Source organism: Sminthopsis crassicaudata, chromosome 2 (assembly GCF_048593235.1).
Source record: "Sminthopsis crassicaudata isolate SCR6 chromosome 2, ASM4859323v1, whole genome shotgun sequence".
In the NCBI taxonomy this organism is placed as follows: Eukaryota; Metazoa; Chordata; class Mammalia; order Dasyuromorphia; family Dasyuridae; genus Sminthopsis; species Sminthopsis crassicaudata.
In genome coordinates this window covers 514,467,295-514,495,261 of record NC_133618.1, presented here as the reverse complement: position 1 = coordinate 514,495,261, position 27,967 = coordinate 514,467,295, and the positions used below count along the sequence as shown (strand labels likewise).

At 36.3% G+C, this 27,967-nt stretch overlaps 1 protein-coding gene across 1 annotated transcript; it reads right to left on the bottom strand.

The window, feature by feature from the left end:
- Window positions 1-357: 357 nt before the first annotated feature.
- On the bottom strand, window positions 358-26,692 carry LOC141557918 (dehydrogenase/reductase SDR family member 4-like). The gene is made up of 8 exons (XM_074294307.1): window positions 26,417-26,692; window positions 23,286-23,463; window positions 17,839-17,940; window positions 15,610-15,680; window positions 15,415-15,466; window positions 3,501-3,635; window positions 2,956-3,011; window positions 358-899 (listed from the first exon to the last, which is right to left on the bottom strand). Exons 1-8 carry the CDS (start codon window positions 26,554-26,556, stop codon window positions 785-787), a joined length of 849 nt encoding a protein of 282 aa, XP_074150408.1. The 5' UTR covers window positions 26,557-26,692; the 3' UTR covers window positions 358-784.
- Window positions 26,693-27,967: the final 1,275 nt, after the last annotated feature.

Below are 27,967 nucleotides of genomic sequence, written 5' to 3'. Positions count from 1 at the left end.
CCCTCTGCGCCGGAATCGGGGTGGGGGGCGGGGTCTGCGGGAGGGGACTCGTCCTCCCTTCTTCCTCTGGCACTTCAGACACATCCTCACCTTTGTGTGCCTGCTAAGAGTAGCGCCCCAGGAAATCCCCGCGGCGCCGCGTTTCCCTCGCTCTCCACCGGGCACCTCCGCCACCTTCGCATGACACTTGCCTGGGAGGGAGCCCCAAGCACGGAGGTGTGACATACTGCCGGTGGGAGGCTCTCTTCAGTCCCGATAACCTTAACACTGTCCAGGGGGGAAAAAGCTGCCATTCTTTCCCTTTATTCTCCAAATGACAAATCAACCCGATAAAAACTCAACAGGATCATTTGCATGTTATTTGCAAGTTAATTTTATTTTTAATGGCACAGAAATCAGAGATTTGTCCCTTGCCCCAATTATCTCCCCAGGCATTTCCCTCCTATCTCCAGTGTTTCTAAATCTCTTCACTCCCCTGGCCTGGGCCTACTCTCAATCCTCCTCCCTCCTAACTGGATGTAGTTTTGTAAAAAGTAGATTTGGCGTAGAAAAGTGAACAATCAGTTCCCCCTTAGATCGTAACGTCTGTCCCAGGGCACATTTTCTTAGGGATGGCGTTTTTTGCCATATGTGGCAAACAGAAATTATTAGCTGCTGATTCATGAAAAGATTTTGTTTTTAAATCCAGGGAAATCAGCGTGATGGACGAGGTTGGAGGGGATGAGTGTCCAGTCTTCAGCCTTCTCCTCATTACAAGAGCTGCTGGGGTGCTTTCCCAGGCTGATCAAAGGCGGGAAGGGGCTCCTCCAGCCACTACTATTGTTTCTCCCGTGATGTAGCTAGCGTCCGGTGAACACAGGAAGGACACAATGCCGGCACATTCGTGAGGCTCCCCCAGCCTGGGAAACAGTAAGAATCATGACAGTTCACTTATTAGCGCGCCTTACATAATCTTACTGGAGCCTCACAATAATCCTTAGAGAGAATAGGCGAAATGGATACAATCAATTGGCTTGGGTGCCTTGACCCAAATATTTCTAGTCAACTGCCCAAAGCAAGTAATGTTTGTTTGTTAACGGGTGGCAAATACACACTTTTAGGTACCAGCCTCCTCTGCCTTCTCTCCCTAATCTGTAAATGAAGGGTTTTGTAAATAAGTGGCTTTAAGAGATACAATGCTTCTACTATTTACTGAAGGCAATGTCATATGTGTAGACATGTAGTTTGGAAGTCTAGGTTCAAAACCAACCTCTGACCCTTAACACTGACTAAGAGATAATCTGTCTTTGCTTCTAGCAACTTCCTAGGATTTATATATCAAATTATATGGACAGGTGGCCATCTTCTTTGGTGGAAAGAAGGAATATTGATGAAATAAGATCTTTCATATGTTTATGAAATAATAATAGTTCTACTAAAGTATATTCCTCATCCTGATGACCCTGAGTTCTTTAAAAGGAATACAAACTCCAGGAGGTCTTAACAAACTGGAATAGGATTCAAGTACAGATTAGGTGGCAGACGGTACATCTGTCCTCTGAGAACCAGTCTAGCTAAATTCAGACTCATTAACAGATTGGCCCCAAAGTGATGAATATTTTGGTCACAGCAACTCTCAAAGACCACCTCCTATGTCACAAAGGAATTGCAAAAGGAATTACTGGAAGGTAAACCCAGACTGATTAAATCATAAGGTGTTGAGGAATTATAGGAGTAATATCATAAAATGATGTGGATTTTGTTAAGACTCAAGGATGGAAATCCCCTCTATTAATGAAGACTAGCATTCTTCATTATAACTCTGTAACTTATAAACACATGGAAAATTGCTTAGCTAATTGAAAGGTTACAGTTCTTGCTCAGAGGCAAGCCAGTCAATATGGTATAGAGATGGCATTTGAACTCATATTTTCTTGACTTTAAGGCTGACATTTTATTTTATATATCACTGCCTTGCTGTTATAAAATGATGGTATTGAATTACAAATATGCCCTGCTTTAAAAGGACACTCAATATAAAAAAAGGCTAAATTTTTGTTGTTTAGTCTTTTCTCAGTCATTTCTGACTCATGACCCTATTTGGGCTTTTCTTTTTTCTTTTAACTTGTCCAGCTAATTTTTACAGATGAGGAAACTGAGATAAAAAGGGTTAAGTGATTTGCTCAGGGTCACAAAGCTAGTAAGTATCTGAGGCCAAATTTGAACTTATTGAAGATGAGTCTTCCTGACTCCAAGCCCAGCACTCTATCCACTGTGCCACCTACCTGTCCCTATAAATAAGGGGCGGTGATAATTGTTATTATAAAGGCTCCTTCCCTTCACTAAAGATCATGCCAAGAGCTTCCTTTAAATACTCTCAAAATGTATTTTGATTTACTTCAAGTTAGTTTATAGGCAATTTTTTTTCAGAAACCTAATTATTGTTTAGAGTCTGACACACCAATAAGCATCATCATTAATGTTTATTTACTCCCCAAATGTTTCATTCAATATTAATTCAACAAACATTTCTTAACTGCTTATTATGCATCAAGTTTTGTAGAAGGCAAGAAAAAAAGCCAAGATACATGAGATATGATTCCTGCTTTTAAGGATTTTACAATTTAGTGGGAGAGAGAATAAACTATATATACATATATATGTATATGTGTATATATATATATATATATATATACAGAATATAACTAAATATAATAAAAATTGGAATAAATCATGACATAATGGAAATAATCATGACAAAGTATTTATTCAAGATTTACTAAAACACCTACTCCATGTCTGTTTGTAATGGCCGAAAAATCCTTTAAATGTTTGTGTATTAATGACACATTAATGATGTGTTCTGCTGTAGGGAGATAGTATCACCACTTTTTTGAGAGGTTGTGATACATCTGGGTTGTCTGGGTAACTAGCCCCTTGCAACACTTCTCCTTCCTCACACATCTACTCTCTTACCTGCTTATATTCAGGTTATTCTTCGTCTGGATCTCAGCATCCTTATCTTTCCAGAACTGTTGGGAAAGGGGAGACAGTGACATGACATTGAGGAAAAGGAGTGGCTTTGGTTTTTATCAAACTGATTTAGAATTAGAAACCAGGTGTAATATCATCTCATCCTTTTCCTCCCCTTTCCTACTTATTCCTCTAGGCTTCTTCTGCTCTCTTATTTTACATTCTCCTCTTCTGATCAGTTTCTAGCTAGTCATTCCATTGGAGACAAGAAGAGTTGTATGTGTAATCCTTGAAGGGGACATAAAAGAGATGGGACTGGAGGCTTTGATCTCTGTTTTCATCCCATATATCACAAAAGAGAGGTGGAGGATGGATGATATAGCAAGGGTATATCAGGAAGTCCAAGGTATTAGATAAGATATTAGAGAACTTAAGAAATAGATTGGCTTTCCTGCCCCCATTCTCATAAGAAGATCTCTTTGGAAAGGAGGAAGAACTTCAGTAGGGATTCCTGAACCCCCTTCCCTTTCTATTTTACCCATTCTTACCAAAGAGCTGAAATTGGTCTTGATGATACCTGGTGCCAGGCAGTTCACCCTAATGCCCACTGGTTGCAACTCAAAAGCAAAATTTTTGGTGAGTGCCAGCAGGGCTGTTTTGCTGACATTATAGGGACCCAGAGCCTGGAAGAATGGAAAGGAAAAATTTGAGTTTTTTTTCTTAATTTCTATTCATTTCTGAGTTTTCTGAGTGAAGGGGTGGATGAAATCTTTAAAACCTCTTTTAACACAATATAAAATCACTGAGACTTGCTGGGATAGGACTCATGACTGAAATAAGGGGCTGGTGGATCTTATCTTACCCAAAAGGACCAGGATAGGTAAAAGGGGTAGTGGAGATGGTAAAATATTGAATATTAAGAAGTTATAGTAGTGGCATTTGGGGAAATTGGTGGAAGAGATCAGAAATTTCCAGGCTTTTCAGATTTCCTCCACAGATAGAAAATCACAAAATGAAAAAAAAAATGAATGGAGAACAGCCAAAACAAAGTGGCAAAATAATTGTCCTCTGAAAATTACTTGAGAGGACCTCTGAAAAGACAACACGTCTAGAGGCTGAGATTTGGCTTGAGGGAAGTATAGACACTTCCAGGCATACTCCACTGAATCAACATCCTGGAGGGTAGCTCTGTAAAAAATCGGATTCGTTTTTAATAATTTTCACCTCAACTTTTACCTCACTCATGGCCTCTTGGAATTTCACCAAACAAGAAATTAAGGAGGTGATAGATTTTAGAAAAGTTAGATGTGATTGACTTCTGGGGAAAACTGAATGTGGATAGAAAGGAATATAACTTTTTTTTTAGTGGGATATGGTATCTACAAAAAATGACTATATATCAGGAAATTAAAAAGCTCATATTCAAAAGCAGAAAGGCAGGAATATTAGATGCGTCCTTTTTTAGATCATAATGTAATAAAAATTATATGTAATAACAGGCCATGGAAAGATAGGTTAAAATTAATATAGATTAATGCATAATCTATATATTATAGCTTTTATATCTCTAAATGCTTACATGATTGAAATTGAGGAAAATGGGCATGGAATTTTAAAAGTTAGAAAAATAATAAATTAAAAATCCCCACTTAAATACCAAATTAGAAATTCCAAATATCAAGAGTGATTAATAAAAGTGAAAATAAGAAAACTATTGAATCAATAAATAAAATTAAGAACTGGTTTTATGAAAAAAAAACCAAATAGATAAACCTTTGATGAATTTGATTAAATCAGGAAGAAGAAAACCAAATTACCAGTATCAAAAATGAAAAGAGAAAATTAAGTCACTAATTAGGAGCTATTTTGCCCAACTGCATACCAATAAATCTGAAAATCTAAGTGAAATGAATGAATATTTACAAAAATATTAATTGCCCAGATTTACAAGAGAAAATAAAATACATAAATAACCCCACTTTAAAAAAAGAAAATGAACAAACCGTCAAGAAACTCCCTAAGAAAAAGTCTCCAGGACCAGATGGATGTACAAGTGAATTTTAAGAACAATTAATTTCAATGCTATACAAACTATTTGGAAAAACAGGCAAAGAAGGAGTCCTACCACATTCGTTTTATGACCAAAATATGATGATGCCTATATCAGAAAGAGCCAAAATGTACAAAGAAAGTTACAGACAAATTTCCCTGACAAATATTGATGTAAAAAATTGAATAAAATATTAGCAAAGAGATGATAACAATTTGTTACCAGGATCATACACTATGACCAGGTGGGATTTATACCAGGAATTCAGGGCTGTCCAATATTAGGAAAAATATTAGCATAATTGACCATATCCATAACAAAATTAACAGAAATCATATGATTATCTCAATAGATGGATAAAAAGCTTTTGACAAAATACATCTACTCCTATTCAAATCACTAGAGAGCATAGGAATAAATAGAACTTTCTTTAAAATTATAAATAATATCTATTTAAAATCATCAACAAGCATTATCTGTAATGGGAAAAGCTAGAAGCCTTTCCAATGACAGCAAGGTGAAATTAGGTTGCCCATTATCACCTCTATTATTCAATATTGTACTAGAAAGGTTAGCTTTAGCAGTAAGAGAAGAAAAAATAAATTGAAGGAATTAGAATAGGCAGTGAGGAAACAAAACTATTACTCTTTGCAGATGACATAATGATATACTTAAAAAATCCTAGAGAAACAACTGAAAAACTTCTTGCATTAAGAACTTTAATAAAGTTGCATTATATAACATAAACCCACATAAATCATTAGCATTTATATATATACATATACATATATGTGTGTGTATATATATATATATATATATATAACCAACAAAACCCAGTAGCAAGAGATAGAAAAAGAAATTCCATTTAAAATAATTGTAGACAATATAAAATATCTGGGAGTCTACTTGCCAAGACAAACCTAAGAATTATATGAACCCAATTACAAAAGACTTCATACAAAACACTTCAGTTAATATAACAAAAATAACAATTCCACCTACATTAATTTACTTATTAAGTGCCATATCAATCAAACCTACCATATTGAGCTAGAAAAACTAAAAATAAAATTCATCTGGAAAAGCAAAAGATCAAGAATATGGAGGGAATAAATGAAAAAATGCAAAGGAAGGTGGCCTGGACATACGGGATCTCAAACTATATTATAAAACAGTAATCATAAAAACTATGTGGTACTGACTAAGAAATAGTGTAGTAGATCTAGAAATAGATTAGGTATTTAAAACATAGTAGTAAAAGTGACTATAGTAATTTACCACTTGATAAATCTAAAAACTCCAACTTCTGGGATAAGAATTCACTTATTTTAAAAATTGCTGGGAAAGCTATAAAATAGTTTGGCAGAAACTAGGCATAGACCAATATCTCACATCATATACCGAAATAAGGTGAAAGTGGAACATGATTTAGACATAAAAGGTGATACCATCAGCACATTAAGAGAGGAAGGAATACAAACAAATGTTGAGAGTATAAAGTATTTGGGAATCCATCTACCAAAGAAAAGTCAGGAATTATATGAGAAAAATTACAAAACACTTGCCACAAAAATAAAGTCAGATTTAAATAATTGGAAAGACATTCAGTACTCTTGGATAGGCCTAGCGAATATAATAAAGATGACAATACTCCCCAAACTAATCTATTTATTTAGTGCTATACCAATCAGACTTCCAAGAAACTATTTCAATGACCTAGAAAAAATAACAACAAAATTCATATGGAAGAATAAAAGGTCGAGAATTGCAAGGGAACTAATGAAAAAAAACTCAGAGGAAGGTGGTCTAAGTGTACCTGATCTAAAGCTATATTATATAGCAGCAGTCACCAAAACCATTTGGTATTGGCTAAGAAATAGACCGGTAGATCAGTGGAACAGATTAGATACAAAGGACAAAAAAGGGTACATCTATAACAATCTAATCTTTGACAAACCCAAAGATACCAACATTAGGGATAAAAATTCATTATTTGGAAAAAACTGTTGGGAAAACTGGAAATTAATATGGCAGAAATTAGATATGGATCCACACTTAACACCATATACCAAGATAAGATCAAAATGGGTCCATGATTTAGGCATAAAGAGGGAGATAATAAATAGAGTAGAGGAACAGAGGATAGTCTACCTCTCAGACTTGTGGAGGAGGAAGGAATTTATGACCAGAGGAGAATGAGAGATCATTATTGATCACAAAATAGAAGATTTTGATTACATCAAACTAAAAAGTTTCTGTACAAACAATACTAATGCAAACAAGATTAGAAGGGAAGTAACAAATTGGGAAAATATTTTTAAAAGTAAAGGTTCTGACAAAGGTCTCATTTCCAAAATATATAGAGAACTGACCCTAATTTATAAGAAACCGAACCATTCTCCAATTGATAAATGGTCAAAGGATATGAACAGACAATTCTCAGATGATGAAATTGAAACTATATCCGCTCATATGAAAGAGTGTTCCAAATCACTACTGATCAGAGAAATGCAAATTAAGACAACTCTGAGATACCACTACACACCTGTCAGATTGGCTAAGATGACAGGAACAAATAATGATGAATGTTGGAGGGGATATGGGAAAACTGGGACACTGATGCATTGTTGGTGGAGTTGTGAAAGAATCCAGCCATTCTGGAGAGCAATTTGGAACTATGCCCAAAAAGTTATCAAACTGTGCATACCCTTTGACCCAGCAGTACTACTACTGGGCTTATATCCCAAAGAAATACTAAAGAAGGGAAAGAGACCTGTATGTGCCAAAATGTTTGTGGCAACTTTTTTTGTTGTGGCTAGAAACTGGAAGATGAATGGATGTCCATCAGTTGGAGAATGGTTGGGTAAATTATGGTATATGAAGGTTATGGAATATTATTGCTCTGTAAGAAATGACCAGCAGGAAGAATATAGAGAGGCTTGGAGAGACTTAAATCAACTGTTGCTGAGTGAAATGAGCAGAACCAGAAGATCACTGTACAACAATACTGTATGAGGATGTATTCTGATGGAAGTGGATATCTTCAATATAAAGAAGATCCAACTCACTTCCAGTTGATCAATGATGGACAGAAATAACTACACCCAGAGAAGGAACACTGGGAAGTGAATGTAAATTGTTAGCACTACTGTCTATCTACCCAGGTTACTTATACCTTCGGAAGCTAATAATTAATGTGCAACAAGAAAATGGTATTTACACACATATATTGTATCTAGGTTATATTGTAACACATGTAAAATGTATGGGATTACCTGTCATCGGGGGGAGGGAGTAGAAGGAGGGGGGATAATTTGGAAAAATGAATACAAGGGATAATATTATAAAAATATATATAATAAAAAAAAGAGAGAGAGGAAGGAATAGTTACCTGTCAGATCTATGGAGAAAGGAGGAATTTATAACTAAATAAGAGAGAATTTATGAAAAGTAAAATGGGTAGTTTTGATTACTTTAAATTAAATGGTTTAGTACAAACAAAACCAACTTAATCAAGATTAAAAGGAAAGCAAAGAGGTTTGGAAAACAATTTTTAAACCTTCTGTTCCAACTTTTTCCCTCCTCCCACCCCCTCCCCCAGATGGCAGGTTGACCAATACATGTTAAAGTATAAATTAAATACAATATATGCATACATATTCATACAGTTATTTTGTGAAGAGGCAGTTTTCAAATAAAGAAATCAAAGCTATTTATAATCATTTTAGATTTTTATATGCTCTAAACCTCTATTGATTAAAGAAATGCAAATTAAAACAACTCTGAGGTACCATCTCACACCTATTAGATTGGCTAATATGAAAGAAAAGAAAAATGATAAATATTGGAGAAGATATGGGAAAATTGGGACACTAATTATAAGGCAGTTATTAACATTAAACTGCTTCCTTTACATACATAAATATGTATACATATACGTATATGTAAATGCATATAAATGAAAATCTTATCAGTATTCTTAAAACGATCTTTATTCCTAAAGTAATTTGAAAGAAGGTTTGAGGCTAAGTTGTGCAATGAAGTGATTCCATAAAACAAAACTGGATAGGAGGAAATAAAGAAAAGCAATTATATTATAAAAATGAGGTGTGAAAGAAAGGACTTAAACAGAGAAAGCAAGTGGGGGAGAAGGGCAGGTGATAATGGAACTTATTCTCATTTTGGCTGAAGATGAAACAATGTGTACATCTGGAAGATTTTAGAAGTCTTCTGAACATACAGAGAGGTGAGAAAATTGGGAGAAAGGGTTGGTGAAGAAACTGTTAAGAAGAAGAAAAAGAAGAAGAGGTGTATAAATTGGGATTTGGATGGGGGTGAGAAGAAGGAGGAACTTTTGGAGGGATGTGGGGATTGAAATTGGGGGATAGGAGAGAGAGAGAAAGAGGATGGGGAGACACTTGGAAGAATGTGTGAAGTGAGAGGTGAGAGTTTGAAGAAGATAAGGTAAGAAGAAAAGACAGAGTAAAAAGAGAAGCTAAATAGTAAAAAATAAGATGTAGGGAAATTCACAGATAGTAGTTATGGCTTGAATGTGAATGGGATGTTTATAACTTTCTTTGTGGTGGCAAAGAACTGGAAGTTTTAGGGATCTCCATTATTTGAGGAATGTTGTGATAAATGATTATGATGGAATACTACTGTGCTGTAAGAAATGATGAGCTTAATGTTTTTAGAAAGGCATGGAAAGATATGTACAAAATGAGGAAGAGCAAATTCAGCAGAGTGTTTTATGAATGACTGGATCAACTATGTCATTTTAATTATTATGAATACACAAATTAAAAATCAAGGAAATATGAAGATAGACATTATCTGTATCCAGATAAAGAAATGATAAATAGAAGTATGTATATAATAATTTCATGTATACATACACACACATATATACACCTATTTGTTCTAATGGCAATTAGGGGGAGGGGAAGGAAGAAAGAAAAGAATAAATAAATTTATATGATAACTTTGTTGTATATTTGTAGTACTTGGTAGATTTGTAGTTTCATGTGTAATCATCTTTTTTTATTGTGCTGTTATGAAAATGTTCTGTGAAATGAAAATAAGATAAATTTTAAAAAATAAAGTTGAAGAAACTGGAAAGAAGAAAAAAGAAAAGAAAAAGGAGAAGAAGGAGAAGAAAGAGAAGGAAGAAAAGGAGGAGGAGGAGGAGAAAGAGGAGAAGGAGGAGGAGCAGGAGGAGAAAGATGATGATGATAATAGGCAGCTAGATGGCATAGAGAGAGTTAGTTGTTCTTGGAGCCAGAAAGATCCAAATTAAAGTCTTGAATCTGACTCATAATAGCTCTGTGGCTATGAGTAAATTACTCTTAGCACTCTAGACAACTCTAAAAGACTAGAAGTTGAAGAGAACACAATAATTTGCATTGATAGAGGGAATTTCTTCATCTGGGCATTTCCTGTACTAAATGAAATTACAGGTCCAGATAAGGAAATCCAAGAAGGAAAGGAAGGGGAAGAGTATTCTGGTTAAAATCAACAGAGGCAAAAACAGAAATGATACTGTTGGCACCTGGACAGAAGAATAAATAGATGAGAAACATAATACCAGCTTGATATAGAGGCATGGTATGATGGATTTCAATTACTTGAGACATCTGCCAATTATTTGGAAGCTCTTTCTCTGCCTAAAGAGGGGAAACTTCTAATTTGGAGGAAGCAATGAATAGAACCACTATCCTAGAATTTATTTTTGCCAACAAGAAGGAACTAGTTGCTAAGTGATGGGAACTTTGAGGAAGTGATAACTTTGTTTTTACAGTTGTGATGAAGAAAAATGTAAAAGTTAGGTGTTACATGGCATATTTCCTGAACTTTTGAATAGTAGAGTCTAAAACTGTTTAGGGAATGATTATTAGGAGCATATATACTTAAATTCTATAGGAGAAGATAGTTGAGAAAGAATAGAAAATGCAGAAATGAAATTCTAAAGGTACAAAAATAACCCAATTTCTCTGAGGAGAAGAGATGGCATAGTTGTTTAAGAAGACCAATGTGAATGCACAGGGAACTCCCTGACTAATTTAGATTTTTAAAAAAAGGTATGTAAGGAAAATGAAAGCTAGGAAAGATAATAGAGGATAAATGCAAAAGTAAGGCATATCCTTGTTAGAAGAGTACAAGGGGCACTTAAAGCACAACATGAACTTAGTCTGATGAGAAAAACTAAGAACAAGGAAAAAGATGTTTTTTGAAAAAAAAAATGCATTGGTGAAAAAATGACCAAAGAAGGGGGATGATGTTATCAGTTGGAGAAAAGGTAAAACTGCTTAATTTTTAAATGTATTGTTTGTTTTTATTATCAAGTAGTCTTTGGGTTAAGAAGTACAGAATAGAAATAACTAATAGGGAATTGAAACCCAAGATAAGTGTGAACAGTGGAAGAAATGTTCAAGTATTCTTCTCTGAAATCTTTGGTAATTTCAATCTCCACTTGTTCATTTTCTGATTATCTCCCCTCTGAAGATAGTTTCCTTGATTGATCAGGAGAAAGACTTTCAGATACAAGGGAAAGGAAATTTGAATAACAAGACCATTCTTCACCCACTAGAAGAATCAAGAGGGAATCCAATATATTGCAAACTTCGATGGAGCCCAGGATATATCCCAGGATAATCTATCTGACGAATATGAGTTTAATCATAAATGAAAGAAGATGAATATTAAATAATAAAGAGACATTTGAAACATTTAAGGGATTATTTCCTATTTGAATACCTCAGATAACAGAAATGCAGGAGGAATGAATGAATTCAATGGCCAAGAACAGCAATAGAAACAGCAAGATTGCAGACTAATGAGAGACTTTTTTTCTAAACATACACAAGGAGCTGGAGTGAAGGAGGGAGCCTGATGGCTATCACAGCGAAGAGGGCATTATGGACAGAACCTAGTGACATCCTGCCTACAACTAAATAAAGCATTTTTGTAACAATACAATAGGGAAAGATCCATGAAAGGGGAGGAGGGTAACAGGAGGACAGAAAAAATTGTGTGTGTGCCTGGGTCAAAATGAAGGCTGGCCATGAAGGAAAGTGACCCCTGGAGTCTCAGTAAGAGAAGAGCACATAAGGATCAAAAGGATCCTTTGGTGTGGGAAGAGGTTCTGGGGACAAATGCTTCTAGAAGTGAAGAGAGAGGTTCTGTGAAAGGAGACGGGATCTTGGGCTGGGTGTGATCAAGCAGATTTGGTGCTTGAAAAGTCTCTTCCTACTATTTTGAGAAGGAGGAAATTGGAACTCTTAGGGGCAACTGGCACCTATGGAAGGACATGGACCTAACAGGGAGATTTTAAGGCAAATGAAGGGGGAGGAGAGGAAGATAAATGTGGAGAGTATGGATGAATGGTGGCTTGCCCTAATACGGGGCAGAATCCTTTCTGATACTTGCAAGAATTGGTATTATTGAGATGAGGCCAGTTCCAATGATCTTGTTTGTGATGAAGAAAGCCACACCCAGAGAGAGACTGTGGGGACTGAGTGTGGATCATAATATAGCATTTTCACTTTTTTTGTTGTTGTTTGTTTGCATTTTGGTTTCTTTCTCATTTTTTTCCCTTTTGATCTGATTTTTCTTGTGTAGCAAAATAATTGTATAAATATATATATACATATATTAGATTTAGCATATATTTTTAAAACATGTTTAACACATCTTGGATTACTTGCCATCTAGTGGAGGAGGTGGGCGGGAGGAGGGAAAATTTGGAACAAGGGCCAATGTTGAAAAATTATCCGTGAATATGTTTTGAAAATAAAAAGCTTTAATAATAAATATTTAAATAATAAGTAACAAATATATTTTATTTGTAATAAATATTTATAACTTATATTATTTATAATAAATATAATATGATAATATAATTTATATTATTTATAATAAATTAATATTATTTATATTATATTATTTATAATAATATATTATTATATATAATAAATACTTATAATAAATAAATTTATATTATTCATAATAAATAAATAAATAAAAAGAATTGGCATTGTTCTGGGAGTAAGGCACAATAGAAAAGGAAAATCTAGAGAATAAGTTCTACAAAGCAGTGGCAGAAACTGGCTAGAGGGGAAATCCTAGAATATGTACCTTAGATGTTTTGATTTCATGAAGAATGGAGAGAATAGAAAAAAACAAGATAATTATTGGGGTCATGAACCAGAGAATGACTAGTCTAGAGAAGACAGAAAGATAGGATAGATAATGAAGAGAGTGGGAGAAATTAATTCTGGAAAGGGGTACAAAAATAATCTCATGAATAGAATTAATTGAAGTGGAGAAGAAGGGAGAATATACTTGACTAAATGAGAAGAAAGGTAGTGGGAAGAACTATATAATCATATAAAAGCAGGAAATAAAAAGAAACTAATAAGTAAAACCCTAAAGGGAAAGAGGTAACAAATAAAAGGAAGGGATCAGGGATGAGAGCTAATTGGAATAGACCCACCTTAAAAAAAAGATAAAGGTAAAGAAATTGAAGGAAGGCAGAACTATGTTTATAGTAAAAAGAAAAAAAGCTAAAACTTGAGCCCCTCTTCTTTACAATATTAGAAAGACAGATGGAGTGGCTGTAGCTATGGAGAGCCTTCTAGAATTCAGGAATAATGAGAGGAATAAGACTGAACAGTAGGGCTAGAAGCATAAAGGCAAAAAGAAATCCCAGGGGAACCCTGAACCAACTCTGGGAACAGAAACAGGTGCTAAGTGGCAACTCTGTTGCCCATTACTCAGTTGCAGAATGGAATAGAGCAATTGCAACCAGAAAGAAAGAATTCAAATACTGAAGAATTGTAGTCCACATCAGTCACCACTATAAAGAAACTTGGAGCTTGGAATATGATATTCCAGAAGAAAAGGTTCTAGTATTACTGCCAAGAATAACTTATTCAACAAAATTTAGTATACCCCCTAAAGGGGAAAAATGACATTTAATGAAATAAAAAAGATTTTTAAAGCATTCCTGATTTAAAAAAAAAAAAAAACTAAATCTGAGTAGAGAAACTGACTTTAAGCAGAGGTCTTAAGAGAAGCACAAAAAAGTAAACATGAGGGAGAAATCATAAAGGAATTAACAAGGTTAAACTATTTATATTCTTATGTATTACTCTTATATTCTTATAAGACATTTGCAATTTTAGTTATATTTAAAGCCCATAGGATTTTATCATTACTATGGCTCTTAGGAGTCTAATTACACAGAAGGCCTGGGTATAATTCTTTTATTTTTGGGATGATCTCAAAAGAATAATAGAAGGGTGGGAAAGGGGAATGCATTGGGAGAAGAGGGAGAGGAAGAGGAAGAATGGGGAAAATTGCCTAACATGATTGAGGTATAAAAGAGAATTTATACAGTGAACTTCACTCTCATCTGAACTGGTTTAAGGAGGGAAGAATAAATATAAGCACATAGCTGGGAAGGAAAATTCATCTTAGCCTAATAATGGGGAGAGTATAGATGAATGATGGCTTTTAGGGAAAAGAGATTAAGAGAAGGAGGTGAGAAGAAGAGGGAAAGTAGATTACTAGAGGCACTGGTCAGAAGCTAAATAGACTCTTGAGGAGAGGGCAAGGTAAAAAAAAAAGATATGGATAAGTATAAGAAAATAGAATGGAGGGAAATACACAATTATCAATCAACTATAAATTTCAATAGGATAAACTTATCCATAAAATGGAAGAGGATAGAAGAATGGATTTAGAAACTAGCACCTAATAATATATTGCTTATAAGAAACAAAGACACACAGAATTAAATATAAGAGGCTGGGTATAATGCATTATGTTTCATATAAAGTAAAATCAAAAGAAAGCATCATATGTAAAGGGATACACTAGAATCTCTCTCAGTCATTATAGGAGTGAAGCAAGAATGCTTACTCTCCCTACTAATTTTTTCATATAGTTCCAGAAATGCTAGCATCATAAGAGAAAAGAAAGAAATCAGAGCTATTAATTTTGTATCAATTATATCAATTTGTATCAATTCAACTATCCTTATTTTCTGAAGAGATGAAAATATACTGAGACAATTAATAGATTCAGCAAAGTTGTGGTATACAAAACAAATCCCCCAAATCAACAGCATTTCTATAAAATAATGACAAACTTAAAAAAATAATAAAAAATGCAAATCAACCCTGAGGTTTTACTTTACACCCTGCCAATCAGCAAAAATTATAAAAAATGGCAATACTCAATGGAGGAGTTTTAACATAATAAGAATACTGATACATCATTGGCGGAACTATGAAATGGTACAACCATTTTGCAAAGTAATTTGGAATTATGTAAATAAAATAATGAAAATGTCCATACCCTTTGAACCAGAAACTCTATTAACTGGCTTATAAATAAGAGATGTGACTTACCTGGAAGGGCATGTAGGCAGCAATGGAGGACACAAACACCACTGAGCCACCTCTGGAATAGACAATGAGACTATTATTGCATTATCACATTAGATGCCCCCTACCCTTATTTGCCTTTCCTCTCAAATACTTGAGGGATATCCTTCACTCAATCCCATTCCCCCACCACAAGGTTCCCTTTGACTCTTCCTGTACCCCCGTTTCTCCATCTCCGGCACTACTATGTTCATTAGCAGGGCTGTGGCCTTCACGTTAACATCCAGAATCTGGAACCAAGGAGAGGAAAATCAATTATTGGGAATACAGTGTGAAGAAAGATAGAATGAGAGGTCATTGGATTGGGGCGAGGGCCAGCTAAGCAAATGTATAGCCTTTTTCTTTCCATCTCCAGAGACAAGGGCAAAATCACCAAGAAGGTCTGGGTTTGACTAGAACAGATCCGACCTCTAAGGCTACCATGGAATCTACCGGCATCTCTGGGGGCCTTCTGACTGGGGAATATCATGTGATTAGTAGATTGTAAGCCTCCTGAGGGAAGAGATGGCTTTCTTTGTCTATCCCCAATGCCTATCATGGAGCCTTGTGCACTTTGGAGATGCTTGTTTATAGGTTCTTAGACTTGAAGCTAGAAGGGACTTCAGAAGCCATTTAGTCTAGCCCCTTCATTTTAGAGATGGAGAAGAGAGTTTAAGTGACTGGCCCAATGTAACTAACCTAAGTAGTAAGTGAAAGGCCTGGGACTTGAACTCCAAATTCAGCATTCTTTCCACTGTACCATGCTATAAAAATGAATGGAGTTGAACTCCTTGGGGGCCATTTCATACAGGAGAACTGAACCTCTCAGGGATGGTTTCATCTGCTCTTATACATGTGTCTGAGGTTTTTCTCACACCTATATGTTCTTTGGGAAGGGGAAATGGGATATTCGTGTTTTTCTGGCCATATTTTCTGGAAAACAGGATTATGAGAAACTAATGAAGGAGAACTGGAATAATGGGTCCTAACAAATGTTTGTTCTACTAATTTAAAACAAAATATGCAATAGTCAGGATAGTGTTGAAATATTGAATTTGGAATCAAACCCCAGCTTTCCCACTTAATAGTGGAGTAATCTTGGGGGAACCACTAGCATTTCTCTAGAAATTCTTCTGTAAAATGAAGGGGTTGGATTAGATGATCTCAAAGTTCCTATCGAGCTCTTTGTCTGCGATTGTATGAACATTTGGCACAACTGCTTAGCTCCCAAACTGATTTCAAAACAGTCCTGAGCAGGTGTTGCATATTAAATTAGTATCCTTATCTCAAAAAAGATTATAACTGAGTTCATGTTCATAAAAAAAAACAACAAAATTTCATGCTTTTGAAACACCAGTGCTTTCTTTTAGCTTACCTCAACTATAGTGTGAGAAAATCACTGAAAGAGCAAGAAGCAAAACTACAGGGAGATTATGAACAATTTAGTATTCCTAATTCTGGTGGGAATGTTAATTCTACTAAACAAACAGAAATATTTTAATTAAGAATCTTGTAATTGCAGAAAAGTAGGCATGTAGAATTTATTGCAGAAATATTATTGAAATTATATGCATTAGTATAATATGCAAATATTGCTAGCACAGAGGATTGCACATATAGATTTGTGTGTTTTCCTTGAATATACTAACCTTCCTAAGTGCAAAAACAGTTTCTTTCCTTTTTTCTTCATTCTATCTATATCTATTTATTTTTACAAATGGTATAATTCTAAAGTGATACAAATTGGAACATCTTACCAGACATGATAATTATTTCACAAATTATCAAAAAGCATGTTCATTTCTGGCAACTGAAGGGGAGAACTGTGGGTCTCTTTGTTGAATGGCACATTATACATTGCCATTATATTATCCTCTGAATGAGGCATTTGGGGTATTTCATAGTATGTTGGGCTTGGAGCCTGAAGCATCTGGATTCAAATATACCTTCTTACACTTACTATCTATGTGATTCTGAACAAATCTCTTAGCCTGTCTTTCAGGTATCTTCTTAGAACTTATCTTTTAAGTCAACCCTGCATTTGTGGAAGGATTCCCTACATAAGGAATCTCCTACTCTGATGAAATGCACAGTTCTTTTATTTTGTAACATCTCTCACACATGTCTGACAGATGTGGACCACCGGGGTTAGACTACAGAAGGATGTTAAGATCAAATTGGGGGAAGTAGGCCCAGAAGAGGGACAGACAAATGGAAAGGGGAGAAATTGAGGATAATATGAAGGATGAGTATAATACAAGAGCATGCCGAGGTACTGGGGTCTTCCAGGATAATATTTGGTCTCTTGAACTTTAGATGGGCTGTTTCTTCTGAAGAGAACTAAAATCTTCTCTGGTAAAACTGACCAATTCTAAGGCTCACCTCTTTGGTGCTTTAATCCTTTCTTACCTTGTCCCATATCTCCTCACTGACATCCACCAGTTTACCAAAGAAGGGGTTGACAGCAGCATTGGAAACCAGAATATCAATACCTCCGTAGCGTTCTACAGCCTGGAAAAAGAAATATAGTCAGAACCAGTGATAAAGGTAAAATCAGTGATAATCAATTGGAAACTCCCTTCACCAAGGGAGATCAGCTACTCATCATCCAAATATTATTGTATCAATGAGTTATCTGTGGTAACCAGAGGTTATGTGACTTTTTCATGGTCATATAGCCAATATGTGTTAGAGGGACAACTAAAACACAGGTATTCCTAATTCCATGGCCAGTCCTTTAACCATTGTTCTTAGTGCCTCACTCTTAACACTTTTCTTAGTTTTTGTGAAATTACAAAAAAGTAATTAATAATTATCACATTTTTTAGCTTCTCCTTTGCCTCCTTGATATTTTCTCTGTGTTTCATTTATGACCAGGATTTGGAGCACCGATTTGTTCAGATGATGTCACTTTTCCAAGTCAATATTCTGTTGCAATAAATATCCACAATTTTACAAAGCCATATATACATTAATCAAATTTAAATGTAATAAATCCATACCCTCACACTCCCTATCTATGGAAAAGAACTTTTTAAAGTGAATGGAGTAAAACCCATCTAGGAATGTGTATGTAGGAAAATAGTACTGCAATCCATGTCATTCACCCACAGATGCATCTTGGGCTTATTAGCAATATATGCAAAGGCCAGTTGTCAAGGCAACCCACTTGTAGAGAATATTAGTCTTTCTAAACAGGTTTCACTATATTAAAATCAAAGAGGACTGTGCAAAGTGATGTTGTGTTGTCATATAAAGATTGTATGAAGGGAAATACACACACACACACATCTACAACCTGGGCCAAAGAAACCCAAGGCACAAAATCATTATACTGATTTTCCTGTAGCTTTTGTAGTATAGAAACTATTAAAACTTGCTTCTTGGAGTCATGGTCATTTGTAAGGGAAGTACTTTGAATAGACTGTGGAACATGTGTAGACATTCTGGAACTGGTTCTGGTCAGTTAACTGGATGGTAAAGAGGAAACTTTCTGATATATTTAGTAATTCCGTTGTTCATGACAACTAGTGAAAAATTGCTGAAATGGGAGTAGATATGGGGTCCTCTCCCTTCTGGAACAATAGGGGTCCATGAGAGGGTGTTGGACCTTGATTGACTTCTGTTTGTTCTTTCTCATTCTAGGTGAAAAAAGTTAGAATCTCCATGAACTTGTGAATTTCTAAAAGGTTTAGGTAGTGACTCAGCATCTTAGCATTCTAGAGTCCAGAGGATGTTTGGTTGTTCAATGAAGCATTGGTTAACCAACTAATGGCCTTTGGGACTTTAGCCCAGTGGTAGTTGACACAAGACTTTCTTTTGGATGAGAACTTGGAGTGACCAAGACTATATGGGAACTGAGCTAGAGCATATTCTCTCTGGAGACCAAGGCAGGACACAATAGGTAATTGCACTGGCAGTAGGAAGATCTTAGATCTTAGACACATAAGCTGTATGACTTCTAGCAAGAGAGTTAACATTTCTGTACTTCAGTTTCCTCATTTATAAAAATGAGAAGCTGTACTTGATGGTCTTGGAGGTCCTTTCCATCTCTAAATTTATGATCCCCATTAAATTTAGCTCAGTTCGAAATTATATAGCATTGTAAAATATAGCAATTAATAACTATTTTCTAGTTTTCCTAAAATTTATCTTTTATAGAAAAAAAGTATATATTAATGAAAGAATACTGATTTATCCTTAATAAGCTACTGAGATGGGAAATTTAACTTTTTGGACAGTTTGCCACTAGCCACTTGTTGGCAATTACATAAATATAGTACTCAGAAAACAAAAACCATTGGAGGACCAGCCTTGGGAACACAAATCTATGAAGTGATAGCAAATGTCACAAATAATATTTTGTGTTTTACTCTTCTCTTCAACTTTCCCTTTGAACAATTACAGCTCTTATAGACCATACCCCAAAATTTAGCACTTAATTATATAATGTGGTTTTTGAAATTATTTTAGAATAGTCTCCTTCATGCAAGTAGGGTCATGTACTCTTCTTTATAGCCTAATAGTACCTGGGAGGTAGGAGGGCAGGGAAGGAAGGAAATAAGCATTTATATATTTATATATATCTACTATGTGCTAGGTAGGCACTGTGCTAAGTGCTTTACAAATATTATTTCATTTGATCCTCACAAATACCTTGCAAAGTAGGGAGCATTATTATTTCCATCTTACAGTTCAGGAAACTGAGGCATATATACAAAGCTAATAACTATCTGAGGCCAAAAATGAATTCAGGTCTTCTTGATTCTAGGCCCAGTGCTTTGTCTGTGTGCTGATTTGCTGCCTGCAACAATGTCTAGAACAGTGCTAAGTAACAAAAAAGTAGGCAAAGAGGTAAAGTAAACAGCATGTTCAATTTGGAATAAGGATCTTGGTGCAAACTTCTTTTTTGGCAATTATAATTTAGCTCCATGACTATAGGGAAATCACTGAACTGATCTGAGAGTTTCAGTTGCCTGATGTTTAAAATGGACATAAATATACCCATTACTAATATACACCTCAGGGTTGTTGCTAAGCTTAAATGATACAATGTATGTACTCTGCAAACTTTAAAGTGTCATATAAATGTCAATTATTAATATTTATATATAATTATTATATTATATTTATATGTATCATTGATGGTATATTTTAATACGTATATGTAATATTTCTTATTACTATGAGCAGTTAGATGACATGATAGAACATTGAACCTAAAGTTAAAAAGATCTGAGTTCAAATTCAGCCTTAGATACTTCTTCACCTTTTCCTTCATTATTTCTGATTTCCTTCAAGATTCTGATCAAATTCCCAACTCATTCTAACAGTCTCAAGCTCCATTTCCACTAAAATTACCATTCATGTCCTCCCCACAATAAATACTTTTTTAGGGACTTGTATCCCACATTAGAATGTAAGTTCCTTGAGGGCAAGAATAATTTTTACTTTTTCTTTGTATCCCAAGAATACAATAAAATACTGAATAATTGTTTGTTGATTAGTTGGTTGATCTAGGACTACAGAAAAATTTAAGATTATCAGATATATATATTTTTGTAGGCAAAGATCATTATGGTGAAAGGAGCAGGCCCTGGGGCATTTTCTTAAACTGTGATAGTAAATAGTATACAAACTGTAGCCTGTCACCATACATACACACAAACCTTTAGTGGCTTCTCAATATCCTCAGAATCAACTACCAACACTTTTGGCACGTGTCTGCAAAAGTGTTCTCTGACTAGTTAAAGTCTGTATCTCCTTTCATTTCATTTTATCCCCCATCTTTCTACAGCCAAAGTTTGGGTTGCACATATCTGGTTCTTCATCTCGTGCTTTTGCCCAAATGGTCCATATCTGTGACACTTTTCCATTCTATCAAATTGTATTTCTTTCATTCCTTTAAATAATAATCCAAGTTTCTCCTTCAAGAATCCTCTCATTAACTGTTTTGTCTTTCTAATTTGTTAGGTGCTACATTTTACTCTAGGGAGGAAATGTTCTCTCAGAGGAGAGCTGAAAGAAGGCATCCTGCCGCATGTCCCATATTCTATCCCATAACTGGATGGTTTTCCAACTGTGGTTGGAAATCATGGGTTTTTTCTTCTGCAAACTCCTTTCAACAATAACAACAAAACACATTGTGAATGCCTATGGTATTTTAATATACTTGTCATATATTCTGTAATTATTTATTATTCAAGATTTTGTTAAAAAATTTTAGCACAAATCCCTTAGATCATATTTATAAACTCTTTAGAGTTCCACTAAATGGGAACCACTTGTCTAACTACCAAACCAAATCTGATACTGGCTTAGATACTTCACTCTAGAGACTCAAAGTAAGACAGTATTATAATGGGTCCTGGGGTCTACCCCTTTGCTAACATGACATATAATGGCAGAATGTAAATAGTCAAAGTTCAATAAGCCTTTTCTCCCTTGGAAAATAAATCTATGTTGGGGGTGGGAAGAAGAGGAGAAACTACCCTCTTTTGATTTCTGTGACTAGGGGTTCCAATTTTAAAGTTGAGAGATCTTTTTTTTGTTGTTGTTGTTCTTTTAAAGATATGTATTTTTATTTTGTTGTTCTTTTAAAGATATGTATTTTTATTTTAAATTTATGAAATAAAACAAGCATTTTCATAACAAAAAATAAAAAAGATGATTGCACATGAAACTGCAAGTCTATTATATATATATATAATTTGCTATTTCTTTTAAATATATAATAAAGCAAAAGGTAGGTTGTGTCAATAATATTGACACAAAGTTTGAGTTCTTCAAATATATTTTTTAAAAGCCAACACAGAAAATTTGCCTATTTCCTCACTTACTTTCTACCCCCCAGGAATCAGGTAACTGCTCCAAAGCAGATCTAAAGTCTGGATTTTCTGGGTTAGGACAAGTCATCCTGAAGATGTTTCCTGCATTTACTACATGGTTTACAGTAGGCTAGGCATCTAGGGGGCTCAGGGGAGAGAGTGCTAGGCCTGGAATTAGGAAGACCTGAGTTCAGAATCAAATATCTCCTTTCCTTCAAATATCTTCTGAGCCAATATGAAGTGTCATTCATTTGTTGGGATTAAGTCCTGCCCTTCAGATACTTATAACTATATGACTTTGACCAAATCATTTAACCGGTTGGCCTTAGTCCACTGGAGAAGGAAATGGCCAACCACTCCAATATCTTTGCCACAAAAAACCCACATGGATATTACTAGGCCCTTGGGGACACAACTCAACAACAACAATATAGTAGACTGGGAGTTAAGACACCTGGGTTGTATCCCTTAAATCTTCAGTAATTATGAGTACTTGTATAAATCATTTAACTTCTCAGGGTTCCAGTTTCTGCATCTTTTAAAAAAAGGGAGTTGGATTAGATCAGAGGTGTCAAGAACTTGACACGCTATGCTTCCTTATGTAGCCTGAACCCAAGTAAACTATAATTGGAAATATTTAGCAAAATAAAGAAAATTACAATAAACTTTGGATAAAATTACTTTTTAGAACTAAATCAATATCCAGCCCACAGGGGTCTTTATGTATGGTTTAGAGGCCCACATTTTATTTGAGTTTGACATTCTTAGATTATATGGTCTCTAAGGCTCCAATAAGTTCTAATTAAATATGAATCTATGGGAAAGTAACTAGGACTATGAGGCCTTTGGATACTTTTTGACTAATTGATGAAAAACAGTATGCAAACAAGTACTCTTTCATATGAGAGGAAGATAATTGGGCTAATCATTAGTTCTTACACCTTGGTCATACATAGGACAGTAATACTTAAGTTGGACTTAAAAGGGATCCTTTCCCCCTACTGTTGGCCTTGTGTCCCTGCTGCTCACCGTGGCTACCAGTCGTTTGCGATCCTCTGCCTTTGACACATGGCATACGGTGCCCGTCACACTCAGTCCCTCCTTCTGGAGCTCTGCCACAGCTCGATCCACATTCTGCTGCTTTCGGCTGCTTATGATAACATGGGCCCCATCTCGGGCCAGACGCTGGGCGATAGCAAACCCAATCCTGGGGTAGAGATGGGAAGATGCTATTGTTGTTCCAACGCAACCCAACCAAGTCTCTTGGCTTTGCCCCAACACGAGCCTGAGATAAGAACTAGAAGTATATTTCCTTGGATCCTTCCCAGAGAGTGGACCCATAGCTTATAGGAGCTAGAAGGATTAAGGCAAGAGGCAGTAAGTTGAGAGTAGAGCATTGACTAACAATGAGATTTTTGGTGTGATTTGATGAAATTACACATAGACCTCCTTTCCTCCAAATATCTTCTGAGCTAATCTGAAGTGTCATTCATTTGTTGGGGTTAAGTCCTGCCCTTCAGGGATCCCTTTCTTTCTACATCAGGGATTCTTAAACAGGGGTCCATGTACTGTCTAAGTCATCCATGGATAGATTACAGGAAATATGTGAACTGATGGGGGAAAAAAGGATAAAAAAGGAAAAAGTACGACTTTATTTCTAACCTAGAACTAAAATTGAGCATTTCTCTTAATTATTTGAAAAACATAATTTTGAGAAGGGGTCTATGGGCTTTGCCAGACTGTCAAAGGATCCATGATACAAAAAAGCTAAGAATCTCTATTCTATACAGAATAAACTTTATATATCATTTCTCTATTTCTGATGAAAGGTACTTGTATGGGAATGGAGAATGGAGGACTGAGCTCAGTAGCTAAAGATGTGGTACACAGCTTTCAGGCTAAATCTGTGACATCTATCATCACCATCTAGATTCCTTTTTAGATGGTCTCTGGGCATGCTTAAGATTTGTGGAAGATCCACATAGATATTCAGATAACATCCCATCCACAAAGGATCCCGAATCCCTCTCACAGTGGTTTCATGGCATAAACATAATTCATAGAAGGAAAGTAGAAGGAACTCTGCACCACCACAGACAAGTCACCGCTTCTGGGAACTCCACTTGGCATTTCATGATCTCATGTGCTGACCAACAAATAGCATCAAAGGCTGGCCAATTAGACAGATATATGTATATCTTCACTTTTCTCAGACTTCTCTCAATAACCTCATAGTGCTTATTTTATCCATTAAATCCCAATTGTAGATGTAGTCAGCTTTCAACTAAACTCTGATACTGACTTGGGAGAGCAGATTTGCTAGATAAGAATCACCAGGGGACTGGACTGGTTTCTCAAAGGGAAGTGCTTTATTGTTGTAAAAGCAAAATAGTACCAAGCAGCATCAGGGGACTGGTTGACTGAAGGAGGTAAATTGGGATGGATACTTAACAGGAAAAGACACGGCTATCTCCTCCCAGAAGAATGTTGATTCTTTAGTCACTGATTAGACTCTCTAAAAGGGGATGTTTACGCTTTGAATTTGTCAAAAATAAAAAATGGAAACATATAGAATGACACAAGTTCCCCACATTCTGTTTACTAGGACTCATAGTACTCCCTGTACTTGGATGAGTAGGTAACCTCATCTTGTCTTATCACAACCAAAGTCCCCTGCATTTGTCCTGGTGAACAACAGCATCTCGTTTTACTGCCTCCTGCAATTAGCTACTGACAAAGGCCCTGCTAGGGCCCATTCCAGTGTTATCCACAGCCCTAGGAGGACAGAAGTTGCATTTGATAGTTTGGAAACATAGGGAGGAGAGCAGCCCTCTCCCTAAGTTGGAGCATAACAATGGGGCAACTCCGGTCATTAACACAGGAAGGGGAGGGGAGAGTGGCAAAGAAGTGTAAGTATCCTATACTAGGGTTAGGCAAAGTAGGTGACTTGATGTTACAGTGTGGGACTGTTTTAGATATTAATTAATATCAATTAATAAGTTATATTAATATAATATAAATAAAACTTGCATTGAGATTAATAAAATGCAATATATAATTAATAAATGTATTAATAATAATAATACATATGCACATATTTTAAATTTGTTGTTAAAGGAAAGGTTTGTTGTTTCTGGAGGATAGTACCCTGCAGGTTGTACAATTTTCAAACCTTGCCTAGGGTATTTGAATTTCTTGACTTGGCTCCTTCAGAGCAACACAGAAGTACGGTGTTGGCACTAGTTAGTTATTTTAAGGAGACAAATTATTTACTTATCCTAGGGGTGGTAAGAAAGGGCAGATGTGGAAAGGCTATAATAAAAAAAAATTAGTAATTAGCATTTTATATAGCATCTTAAGGTTTGCATTAATTCTATGTTATCACTTCACAACAGTCTTGTGAGATAGATATTATTACCCATTTTACAAGTAGGAAAAGTGAGGATGACAGAAATTAAATGCCTTATCCAGAGTCACACACTTAGTACCTTAGGCAGTTTTTGAATTCAGATTTTGCTGATTTCAATTCCAACAATACTACATCACCTAAGCTACCCGTAAGTTTGAGGTATCAAGAGATTGTAATGGAAAGCGGCAGCATGAAAAGTTGAGTCTAGGGATAGAATTTGGTTCACAGAGTTTGCAGTGGGTTATGTGTATGGGACAGACTAATTGACAACATTTAACAACTAGTTAAGTCCCTACCACGTGTATTAAATCCCTACACAGAGCTAGGTGGTGAAGAGACCAAGAGGAACGTGAGACAGGCCCTACTTTCTCTCACGGAGTAGAAGCAAAAGATGTGTGAAAACAGGAGAGGTCTTTGGCAGAAGAGTGAAGGTCCAAGAAACTGAGTGACAGTTAATTAGGTAAAAGGGGAAAAGAGGAGGGGAAGGCTCAGAATCACTGTCCTCTGATAGGCAGATGGGGCATAGAGGAACCAGACCGGATCCAGACTCAGGCGAGCTCTGAATTCCAGTCCCACTACATTCATTTAATAACATTGTTACTACTTTCATTTAATAACATTCCCCCTCCAGCCTGGTAAGTTACTCCCTTCTATAAACCACAGTTTAAAGACCATTCTCTGCAGGCTCTTAGGAGGAGGACGCAGCTCTTCCGGTCTTGGGTTTTCGGGGATTTGCTGGGCAGACACTCACCCATTAGTAGAGGCAGTCACCACGGCTACTTTGTCCTGAAACAGCCGCTGATTGCTTCTGGAAGTTGCAGCAGCCGCGTAGCTCATGTTGACAGATTTCAAGTTCTGAAAGCAGGTAGTCTGCAAGAGAGTTCTGAACATATCCCACTCAAGAAACTGACGACCTTCTCACTGTGCAAAGGTTTAAAAACGCTAGCCTCCCAATCCGAGCTGGGCTGGCCTACTTTGTTGTGGGTCCCACCCCCACCCACTTGCCAGGCTTCAAAGTTAAAGTGTCAGAGTATAGTGCAGGGGGCGGGGAAGGGGAAAGGGGAGTCGGCACTTACCCGGAAGGGCATGGAAATGGTGTGGGCCGTGGGCTCCCTCTGCTGGCACACTGCGAGCCTAGTTGGATCTTTGCTGCCTCTTGGCTGGAGGAAAAGTCTGGGTCCCATCCCATCCTGACTGCAGATTCACCCTGTTCATAGCTCTGCTCTGGAATAGGCGTTTGTCCATTCATTCCAATTCAATCCAATCAATTTCATTTTGTAAAAGCATTTATTAGAAGCTTACAAAGTATCAGGTATTGCGGCTAGAAAGAAAAAAAAAGTGATATCATTTTTACCCTCAAGTTTACCTTCACTCCACTGGGGGTGGGGTGAGTTAGTGATGGAGGTCAGGGAGAGAGAAGACAAAATTCTTTAGGAATATGTGGAAATGGGAGAGGAATATGTTGAGATGGGGAAAAGGATCAGGGAAGATGTTACACCGAGGAGGAGGAATCTGACCTGAGCCCTAAGAGAAGATTAGGTAGGAGTGAATTACAAAGCATGAAAGACTAGCTGTCCCAAAGCAGATTTACTTAATTATGTACTCTCAAGCTTTCTGAGAAAGCTCTGGGGGAAGGGAGGGGCTCCCAAGCCTTCACAGCATGAATGTCAAAGTTCCCAGGGAATGTGAGTGGCTGCCACCTTGGGCTGAGGGGGACAAAGACTTGTTTTGTTGCTTCGGATGGCAAAATGATGGTTTTAGTTAGGTATAAGTATTTGACGTGGATTTATTTCAAATAACATGTGTCTGTATTAATCAAATCAAAGTGGGGACATGGGCAAATTTCCCTAGAGGGTTTCTGAGGTGAGGCTTGGGAGCTAGCACGAAACTCTCTGGGTCACAGATTGGGGTGGCAGGAACCCTGGAGACAGCAGCATTTGAAGAATCAGATTGTGGTGAAGTCTGCCATGTCCTGTTTCCCTGACTTCTTTGCTCCTTTGCTCATGTCTCCACTTATCCTCACAGGCAGCTGGAGGGGGAATGTAATCCTGTTGCCATGGTAACTGGAGCATAAGAAGGAAAGTACTGAATCACAAGCCCTTATTTCTCTCTGGCACCTGCCCTCAGAGGCTTGACCAAGCCCTCGTGTACTCTCATAGCACATCATTCACCCACAGATGTGCATAGGCTAAGGATTGGGTGTATCTGAATATAACTTGGAATGAACTTTACATTGGCACTTTCCTATGTTGGAAAAGTGCCCTTGGACAGGTCAACTGCTTTGGAGCTTTTTTAATTTATA